An 11,497-nucleotide genomic window follows, 5' to 3' on the forward strand; every position below is an offset into this window, starting at 1 on the left:
ACTGATTTATTAATGCAGAGAAGCCTGCCTTTCTCCAGTTTCTCCAAGTAGTCAGTACTCTAAGGCTATTATTTCAACTATGTATCTTAACACTTTTTATTACTTCCACCAATATATAATGATTATTGAGACACAGTCAAATATGGGAAAACATGCCCCACAAATTTTATTTAGTCCAAACAATTTCTCAGTGGTGATGTTAAATATTAACATTTGCTTCTTTACTACTATCATAAGGCATGGATCTGAATTACTGTTAAAAATAATAACAACATAATAACTGATGCAAGGAAGTCACAACTTCCTGAATTTATGGGAATGTGAATTTAAGGGAAAAATGTCAAATCTTGTTAGAAAGAGCAAGTGCCAAAATTTGACTGTAGTAGGTGTTAATTAACTGATGCAGGCACTTTCAACAGGAAGGGATTCACTGTGTTATCACTAAAGCTGGAACCAGCCTGGAATTAACTGATGTCACTCCATTCCCTGGAATTTCTACTAAGATAGAAATAGGGCTCTCTTTTATGACCAATTTCCAAGCAGACACATGGCCAGTTTCTTTCTGTCACATGAGCCAAATCTCACAATGAAGTTATCTTCCTACTCTGTATTATAACCACACGAGGGATACCTGCTTAAAATAAATGGCATTCTTGTAAAATTATACTATAAGGAGAATATGTAAGATTTGAAATCCTGGGTGTTTTTCTTGTTAACTTTTGTGACCGTTTTACATTTTGGACACTTAAAATTGCTTATCATTAACAAGTTTTATTTTGCTATTCTGGAACAGACTGAAAGTCTTAAGGTACTTTTTTTTTTAACCTAGAAAACATTAGAAAAGAAAAAAGACCCCAACCCCAACCCCAGATCATTGGTAAACTTTTAGGTTCCTTCATGTTAAACTGTAACTCTCAGCCTCAAATGCTATATGAAATTAATTACTATCTCCTTTATTCAGCTAGTATGTCTATGTAGTTAAGTTATCTTCAAAATAATATCCTTCTTATTCCAAAAAACTAAATTTTTCTATCATGTCTTATAAATAAATTTCACATACAAAAGTACAGGCTTCATAATGCTGCTTCTCATTCACAAAATGAGAAAGTATAAAATCTCTAGGATCACTTCCAGCACATCTTAAGTCAAAGATTGTAATCTAGAAGTAAATAAAAGTAAAGCCTATTTTATAACTGACTTTCAAAAAATTTTGCTATACTTTATCAAATCACTAATAAGACACCTTTCAAAATTTTAGAACAATTTTGTTCTGTTTGTATGTACAATTTTAGATTCTAATGAAATAAATATTTGGTGCTATTCTGTATATTGATATACCTCATCAAAATTTATGTCCACTCACAAAAAATTATACCTCTTATTCTGGCGAAATCTTTAAAGCACCTCTTGGAACTCTTTAATACATTGGCTTTAATAATTTCCCATCTAGATCACATTTTTTAACACAACAGCAATAGTTGTCACATCAGAGGTACGCAAGTAGTAAACTATTTATTAATGGATTAATGAGTCATACTTAGATGTAATATCTCACAGTGCTTCACATATCCGGTAGTCAGTACATAGATGCTGATTGGTAACTTGGTAAATTAAGGGATTCAGAGATTGCCAGTGTGTAGAGAGTCCTGTGTGCTTCCTTTTGAAATAGTTAGGATGTTTTCTCTAGAAAAATTGGCTGTTAAGAGGGTTTTGTTTGTCTTTAAATGTTAGCAATGAACAAGAATGAAAAATTATTCTAGATGACAACGTAGTACTTCTATCAAATTTACCATCAAAAACAGTGTATTTCCTGATTTTTTACCTTCTTTTTCTCCTATTCCTTCTAGGGTTATCTCTTTCAGCTTTCAGGGGACTTTTAAAATGGAAAGACTATGATAGGGATTATCATGATTAGATTCTCTTATCATCACTTACCTCACAATTTTTTCTAGTGACAGAAGTGATTCTGGCTAAGGAGCCCCAAGCCAATCTCACACAGATCCAGGTATGTTGGGCTTTGACAATCCTACTTCTGCCTGCTCCACATGAGACAAAATGCTGGTGAAACTCACTTTGAATAAAGTTTTCATGAAAAATTGCTGAAAAATTTCATGAAACTCACTTCGAATAAACTTTTCATGAAACATTTCATAAAACTTCACCAAACAACGGCAAAGTCTGTGATAATTCGTAAGTTATTTCGCCATACACATAAAATAGAATAGCCACTGAATCTTAAAGGCAGTAGTAGGAAAGACACTTGATGAACAGCAGGACTACATAGCTCATTTTGATGCAGAGTAGTCTGGAGAGGCAATATAACATCCAGATTGGTGTTCAATAGAAATATAGTAAGAGCAACATGTGTAATTTTTAATTAATTTTTTTCATGTGATAATGTAATTTTAGATATTCTATAGCCACATTAAAATATTAAAAAGAAACTAGTAAAACTAATTTCAATATTTTCTTTAAGCAAATATATTAAAAATAAAATGTTCTTGCTACAAAAACACATGTGAGGTAATAGATATAATTAACTAGATGGTGAAATCTTTTCACAATATATACATATATCAAATCACCATGATGTACATTTTAAATATCTTACAAACTTATTTGTCAGTTATACCTCAATAAAGCTGAATAAATTCAAATATTATTCATTGTGTAATCAATATAAAATATTAATGAAATGTTTTAATTTTTTGTACTAAGCCTTCAGAATCTGGTAGCACATCTTAATTCCAATGCTAAATTTGCAGTGGTGAAAGTGAAATTTAATCCTACTAAAACAGTTATGTTTACAGAAAAAATTTTAAACTGTTAAAGTTTTTCTAAAAATAATGTAATTAATTAAAAATTCAGTCTCTCAGCCATATTAGCCACATTTAAAGTGTTGAATAGCTACATAAGACTAGTAGTTACCTTACTGGTCAGTACAGATCTAGATAATTCAGGACAAGAAGAAAAGGTCTCTGGAAATTCAAAGGGAAATAAAAAGATCAGAACTGTCTAGATAATTCTGAGCGTGCATGCGGAAACCAAGAAAGAGGAAGTATTCCCTCGTTGTGGCCTAGAAAGTGAATAAACCACAGTATGAATAGCTTATGCAAGGATAACTATGATTTATCAATTACCATTGAACTAAACACCATCTTTACACATTCATTTCCAAACAGGACTTCCTAAATTCACTCATTCTGTTATTAAAAATATTATTATAGTCCCCAAGGAAACCTGAGTTATCATTCCAGATTTCTCTCAGTTTATGATATCTGTCTTTCTATCATCTATTTATCTATTTCTGTCTCTAATGGGGCACTAAGTAATATTCCTCCCTCAATTTGAAAGCATCTTTAATACTGTTCCTTCCTTTGCTTTCCACAGGTACCACTCTAGTCCAGGTTTCATGTTTCATCATATTACACCTGAACTGCTATAAAAGCATTCTTGCTTATATTCCTATTTTAGTTTCGACCACCTAATTCACATTGTTGATCTCCATTACATTAACCTTTCTAAGGCATCATTTTCATGATGACTCCTGTATTAAAACATATTCACTGGCTTTCATCTGTGCCCAGAATAAACTTATTATTCTGCTTTTTTCACCTCTCAGCGATTTCATTACCAAATTAAACTTCCCATTTCTGTTCTCAAATTGTTTAATGTATATTTTTCTATCTCATCTCATCAACTATGATTTCCTTAAAGATCAGAGTTGCATATGCCTCTTGTTACAGAACCTTCAATATGTTATGTTGTATTTTGCACAATAATGCTTAATAAATGTTTGTTAATTTGAAATACAGTGGAGTCTCCAGATAACAAGTTGCCTTCTCATATGTTTCCTGGATAAAAACACTGTTTTGTTACAGAGAGAAATAAACTTCATAATCTATCCATGTTTCACTCCTTGCTACTTAAGCATTATGTTATATTAATCATACTAATTGGTAAAAATGTCAAAGCCAATATATTTTTAACTGATGATCAGCATGATTAACAGATCCTCCAGAAACATAATTCTTTTTCTGCCATGATGTTTTCTGTTTTCCATTGGCAAGATTTTTTTATAAACCAATGACTAAGGAGAAACAGAAGGGAAACAAATTAAAACGCACACCATTATTCAAAAGGAGTGATGGCAACTTTATGCCACCACCAACAGATTTTAAACTCCTTACCTTGAAAGTATGAAGCGGTTTATCATTTTTCTAGAAAATGGTGTTGAAAGAGAAATCATTTGAACAAATTTGTTCAATGAAACTCTGTGAGCCGAAAAACAAATAAAAGCTTTTATCTTTGATAAACATAACATCTGTTCCTTGAAAATCCAGTGATGAGTAGGAAAAGATATATATTTTTTTATTGGAAGTTGGTTGAAGGAATTAAAAAAATGAAGTCACAGTATTAAATTCTCTTCATGTTTAAATATTTTATTTGATGTTTGCTACTTGTATGTTCATTTCAATCCTTGACACATGTGAAAAAAAGTGTGGTCTATTTAAGAGGTCTTAATGAATGACAATTACTTTTGAAATGCACTTTATGAATACAAATATCTCCAAAGCAAAGAAAGAAGCCAATTGAATGAGTGGATACAATGAAATTCTAAGCATTTTTCTGGTTTATAAAAGTATGCCTACTTTGTTTTTCACTAAATGAATACAATCACTTAAAAATATATATGTGTGTATGTGTGTTTATATACCCCCCAATACACAGAGCAGAAACATTTCAAAGTTGTCAAGTTTTAGTGCACTACCAGAGTGTTACAATAACTGTCATCCACATTCACATGCAAACATTACTGCACTTTTACACTAAAGCAAATAAGAGAATATTCGTTAGCAGAACTCCTTGCCAAAACTTACAAAATGGAAATAATGAAACAGAAACCTGCTTCTCATCTCAACAGGTTAGAAAATAACCTCTTATATCATGAGTCATATATGCACAGTATTATTTGAGATCAGAAAATAACTTTTTACTATACTTACAGAACTGCAGTGTACACTCAACAAATGTTATCATTGTAAGAAAATGAGCCCTGAGAAGATCTAAGGGATAATGGCAGGAAGATATCTTATCCATTAAAAAATTAAAAAAGAAAGGCATGGCAAGGACTGGAATGCACATTCAGGAGAGTAGAGTGGGGAGAAAGTAAACAGAAACAGAAAACAAAGTGGAAAACAGCAGCTAGTTATGACACAAGAATGAATCATGAAAGTTAGCTGGGTGGGAATGGAGAGGTGAAAATAATTTATCTTCTTTGTTTTCAGCTATGTATCAAACTGTCAGTCATTAGCCAAAGCCCATTTGGAATGTGAGTTGTCTAAATTGTCATATGAGTCATAGCACAGACTTTGTCAAAAGGGATGTTTTGAACAACAAATAAGGTATCAGTTGTGAATATATTCCACGAAATTCAAAATGCTATACTCATATAAGACAGCTACATAATATTCAGATTCAGTCTTTCTTCCCAACTCTGGAAAGTGCAAACAATGAGATCTCCACAACACAGAGAGGAGGCAACCTTCTCTGCTCCATCACCAGAGTTTCATTGCAAAAACAGGCTCTACAATCACAGCAAAGTCTGACTTTGGAAGCAGAGCAAAAATGGTAACAGATTTAATAGAAAGGAATACAGCTATAACCATGAGCCATGTCTCCACTCCAGACATTTCCCCACAGTAATTCCTGGTGGGTGGAAATTATTCAGTGGAGGAAGTAGAGAGATTCCCTGTCCTGTTTCATTCACTCTATACCTCATAACATTATTGCCTGAACATAAACAGGATTGAAATATCCCAATTTCTCCCTTAGAGCAGGAAGGACTGAGAGGATAAGAAGATTATATAAATTCATGAAAATATGCCAAAGCACCTAATATTTACCCTTACGTATTAAAAACTGGAAAAGAAGAAAAATCTAAGGTGTGTTAGCTATGTGTATGCATTGCTATGACCATTCTATAGATAGGAAACTGAAGCTTAGTGAGGCTAATTTATTCAAGGCCACTTACCCAACACAAATTTGACCCTGGGCCTGATTCATGTCAAAATCCTGGCTGGCAATTTCTACAACAAAGCCTCCCATCATCAAGAAGTCAGGAAGATAAACAGTGAGAACAGCTAACACATTTTTTGCTATCTCTTTGTTGTTGTTGTTGTTAGTGTATCATAATTAAAGAAATATTTTTGGCATTGAATACTTCTATTAAACTTGTATAAATATCTTAACTAGTTTCTATCTTCACTAATAGAAACTCTACAAGAACCATTCATGATATCAGAAGCATTGGTAATCATGAATTAATGCATTGATCAGCAGCAGCTGTGAATATTAGAAAGAGAGAAAAACAGACAGTATGAGCCACTGAAAAAAGAATGCAACACAACCTATGAAACATTCCTGATCCAAAAATGGTATTTCTAATTTGATCAAGTCTCTAGCTCAAACTACCAAATTAAGGAAACACAAGGTAGAGAAATTTAACACCATAGGGATATAAAAACCAAAACTTAAGAATGTAGCAAATGCTACATGTGAAAGAACCTAAATTCTTCAATGAATAAAATTGAAAGGAAAGAAAGAGACAAAAGTTAAACAGAGTAAAAGGACACTTAAGAGACTTACTGGGATCCTACTTATTAAAAATATTAAAATAAGCATCATTTAGGAGACAATTTTAAGTTGGAACCCTGAGTGGATATTTTTTGTTGTTAAGGATCAGTTACCTTTAAGTATGAAAATGAAATGTAGCTTCTTCTGAAAGAACCCATAACTTACAAAACTACATACTGAGTATGGTTGAAATGATGTGATGCATAGTATTCCAAAATAATACTGGAAGAGGGTGAGAGTAGAGATTAGATAAATAAGTGTTTATAAACTGATAATAGTTGAAGTTGGGTAACAAGTACATGGATTTCATTATGCAATTATGTATATGTTTATGCACCTTTGCAAAATAAGCTCATGAAATAACATCACTTAAAAAAACCTAATTTTTTTTCAGTATTATCAAGGATCAGAGAGCTGAAAGGACTTTAAAAACAATCTATACAAACCACGCCATTTTATAAGCAAGGAAGTTAAGGCTCAATTAGGTTAAGTGGCTCGCTCGGGGTCACGCAACTTGTCAGTTCCAGGCTCAAGATCAGAATTTAAATCTCCAAACTCGTAGCCCAGGACTCTGCTCTTTTTTAAAACCTAAAAGAAATGACTGCATTTAAACAGTTAGTCCAGAACATCTTTAACATTGAGTGTAATTAGTAAGAGTAAGCCGTGCGGCGAGGAATGAATAGGGTTAGTTCATACCAAAAATGAGCTGCCAGTCCCTGTGATAAGATCTGCTTCTTTCTGAGAACCATGGTTTCCTGCTTGATTGGAGAATCCAAACTGGGTTTCTTCCTCCTGTCCAAAGAAGTCAGTATCAGGATGTACACTCCATTCTGCTTTGGTTGGCGTCAGTAGTTCTGAGACACTGTTTTCACAAAGTGTGCTCGAAAGAGTCAGAGCATCTGTGTCCACTGTTAGCTTACTGCTGGGGGTCAAAGCTTGGGTCTCTTGACCAGAGTTTTTCATAGCCAAGGAGCCCAGGGATCCCACTGGCTCCACACTTAGACTTGAGACATCATCCATATCTGAGGCGCTCTGCTGAAAACCATAGGCTGTCGTTCCAAAAAAGAGAGAGGTATCCAGGCTTTGAGGAAGGTCACTGGTGGCCATCAGGGCCCGAGGATCCACAGCCTGCCCCAAGGAATTATTATTGTTATCAGGGAGATTCGCTGCCAGAGTTGAACTCACAGAAGCCACATCAATAGTCAAGATTCCAGAGTTCACCAGTGCCGTATCCAGCACCGCAGAACTATTGCCAGGCACATCAGAGAAGAGAGACACTAGCTCTGCATCACTGAAATCACTCTGTGCCTGGCTAGTGAGTTCACTGCTGGGTGTAAGAGAATTTGCAGCTTCTAGTTGAGCTAGGAGATCCTGGCCGAAGTTGTGTCTTTTGGCCATGTGGGTCTTCATGCTGTGCTTGGATGTGAAGAGTTTATTACAAGTGGAGACTGGGCAACGGCTTTTCCAAGTGTCCACATCCTGCAAGTGTTTCTTGGAGTGAATGTAGAGGCTACTGCGAGCGGAGAACCTGGCGCAGCAGCCTTCAACGGGACACACAAAAGGTTTTGTGCCCAGGTGAGTTATGCTGTGGCCTTTCAGATGTTCAGCCCTTGTGAAAGATTTCCCACAGCCTTCCACAGGGCACATGAACCTCCGGTCGTCGTCGTGCTTCCTTTTGTGCCTTAAGAGTTTGGACATGCTGGTGAAGTTCCAGCCACAGCCGTCGAAGTCACAAAGGAAAGGTCTCTCACCAGTGTGGCTCCGCAGGTGAATTTTCAGCCTACAGGCCTTGTCGTACTGCTTGCTGCAGCCAGGAAATGAGCAGGAAAAAAGTTCCTGTTCCCTGAAGTGGGCGCGGTTATGGGAAAACAGGGCGCTCACTGTGATAAACGTCTTCTTGCAGCCAGAAAACGCGCATTGGTAGGGCCTCTCAGGCTCGAAGTGGCTGCGCTGGTGGGCGCTGAGTTTGGCCTGCGTGGGGAAGCTCTCCTCGCATACCTCGCACTTGAACGAGTTCTCCTGCTCATGACCCTTCATGTGCGCCTTGAGGTTATACACGGTGGTGAAGCTCTTGCCACAGCCCTCTGCCGGGCAGCCAAAGGGCCGCAGTTTGTCGTGCGACTGCAGGTGCCTCTTGAGCTTGTACGAGGTGGTGAAAGTCCAGCCGCAGCCGCTCAAGGGGCACTTGAAGGGCCGCTGGCCCTGGCTGCTGCTGTGTGTCAGCAGGTGCACCTTCAGCTGGTGCTTCTTGGCGAAGGTTTGTCCGCACTGCGCCTCAGGACACAGGTACAGCACCACGCCTGGGCCCGGGCACAGCAGCCCACGGGGGCTCTCGGCGGCGGCCGGGCCCTCCGCCTCCTCCTCCTCCGGTGCCGGGGCCGGTGCGAGTTCGGCCGACTCGGCCAGCAGGAGGTCGGGCGGCAGCTCGGGGCAGTCGCCAGACTGCGCGGTGTGCAGGACCGCTGCTTGCGGGGCGATCAGACCCCCAGGCTGCAGGGCAGGCCCGACCCCAGGCTCCCAGGCTGGCGGCGGGGGCGTGGCCAGGGTGAGGACGCCGTTCTCAAAGCGCAAGAGCAGGTTTTCGTTGTGGATGGTGATGGTGCCTGCGAAGGCCGCAGCGGGGCCCAGGCATGGGACTGGAATCGGTATAGGGACCGAGGCTCCAGCCGGGGCCGGAGCCGGGGCTGGGGCAGGCACCGCGGACAGGCAGCGGGGGCCCCGAGCAGGGCGGCCCGCTGGGTTCCCGCCACTCTCGCCCGCCTGGAGCCATGGGACCGGCTCGGCCGCCTCCCTGCGTACAGGACCCGCGGCCTGGCCAGTGTCCTTGATCTCAACGTAGCCACCCACCGGGTCCAACAGTACCAGGAAGAAGTCGTCGTCGTCGTCGTCGTCGTCACCGGCGCCGCCGACGCCGCCGCCGCTGCCGCCGCCGCCGCCGCTGCCGCCGCCGCCCGTGTGATCAGGCCTTGGCGCCAAAGGGCTCGGGCCCGGGCCCCGTGAGGCCGCGCGGGCCTCCTGGCACCGCCGCCCGGGCCCGCCATCTTGGGGTCCCCGGAGCAGCAGGAGGCGGCGTGTGGGGGCCTGGCCAGCCTGCGGGTCAGGGCCTCCGTGGTCCCGGCCGCCGCCCTGTCGTGCCCCACGAGCCGGGAACAGCCTTGGGCTTTCCATCTCCGCATCCGTGAGGCTCCGCTGGAACCAGAGCCGCGACGGAGGCGCAACCCCGCCCCCTGCCGCGGCCCGAACGCGTTCCTGAAAGGAAAAAAAAAAAAGTGCAATGCGCAGAAACTGGCCCTATCAGATATTAAAACGTGTTGAACGCCAGAGTGATTTGAATATTCTGGTACTGGTTCTCTAGAACAGAACAGAAAGCCCAGAGGCAGAGTCTGGCATGCACAAGTAAGTCCCGCAGTTAATAGGAATAGGATATCAAAGAGTTCTTCCCAGTTTATTAGGTAAGATGGTGTTGGAATACCTAGGTATCTATCTGCTAAGTGCAATTTAAATCCGTACCTTACTTTATGTGCCCAAATAAACACACACCCCAGTCCTTCCCTATGCTAAGCATGGTGCTTAGTACTTTTCATGTGTTAAAAATTGTTTACTGGCTGGCTGGCTGGCCGGATTGATAGATGAGCGAAAATTCCTGAGAATTCACTCTGCGTCAGCATTAAACCACCATAGTGCTAGCAATCCCTATTAAAAACGATGTATTTTTCTTTCCCCTTTTCCTTCCATATCCAGAATCGTCTTGAGCAAGGTCCTCAGGAGAATTCGTCACAGAGTTAAATTTTTCGCCCTCCTGATGCAGAGATTAGAATGAGTAAGAGGTGGGGCCAAAACAGATTAGCACTGCTCAGCCAAAAGATGCAAAGCCTGGAGCATGAAGTAATTTATATTGAAATCTGGAAAACCCAACCCATTCCTGGGTTCTCCCTATACAATGCATCTTCCAACATTGGTTACGCCATGGTAAATTTCATGTCCAATCTCACAGCACAATGAGGACATTCCCCCAGTTTACTTTAGATTCTCCAGCACGTGGAGGTCTCTGGGCAGGAATAACAGTTAAACGTGATAAGGTTAAACCTGAAGTCACTGCAATGGACTCCCCTGAGAAAAATGCACAGATGACCATATCCAACAGCCCAGGCGTGCCTGCTTGGCTTGCATTTAAGTGTGGTGGCCCAGTTTCACTGTAATGGATTTGGCCTGTGATGCCTAATGCTCTTATTAATGATGCTGATGATCCTCCAATCTGCCTGTCATCAGTGAGTTGGGAATTGGTATAAATGTAGAGTGAAATATCTAGCAAGAAAACTGTTTACGGTGATTGACTAGATTATGAAGTACCTCCAGTATTTTTTTAATTTAAATATACTTGATAATACAATATTCTACTGGTTGCAAGTATACAGCGTAGTGGTTCGACAATTATGTACCTTATTAAATGCTCAACCCCAACTACTGTAGTTGCTATCTGTTGACATAGAATGGTATTACAGAATTATTGCCTACATTCTCTATGCTGTTCTTTCATCCCCACGAATAATTTATATTATAATTGAGATTTTGTACTTCCTTATCCCCTTCAGCTATTTCACCTACCCACCCCAACCCCTCCCCCATGTTAGCCACCAGTCACTTCTCAGTATCCTTGATCTATTTCTGTTTCATTCACTGGTTTTGTTTTGTTTTGTTCTTAAATTCCACATATAAGTGAAATCATATGGTATTTGTCTTTCTCTGCCTGGCTTATGTCACTTAGCACAATACCCTCTAGGTCCATTCATGTTGTGGAAAATGGCAAAATTTTCTTCCTTTTTCATGGCTGACTAGTATTCCATTGTATAAATGTACCACT

The 11,497-nt window shown here is 40.0% G+C and overlaps 1 protein-coding gene across 1 annotated transcript; it reads right to left on the reverse strand.

The window, feature by feature from the left end:
• Window positions 1–4,287: 4,287 nt before the first annotated feature.
• LOC130681848 (zinc finger X-linked protein ZXDB-like) lies at window positions 4,288–11,254 on the reverse strand. The gene has a single exon (XM_057495464.1). It carries the CDS (start codon window positions 9,802–9,804, stop codon window positions 7,327–7,329), a length of 2,478 nt encoding a protein of 825 aa, XP_057351447.1. The 5' UTR covers window positions 9,805–11,254; the 3' UTR covers window positions 4,288–7,326.
• Window positions 11,255–11,497: the final 243 nt, after the last annotated feature.

Source organism: Manis pentadactyla, chromosome X (assembly GCF_030020395.1).
Source record: "Manis pentadactyla isolate mManPen7 chromosome X, mManPen7.hap1, whole genome shotgun sequence".
Classification (NCBI taxonomy): Eukaryota; Metazoa; Chordata; class Mammalia; order Pholidota; family Manidae; genus Manis; species Manis pentadactyla.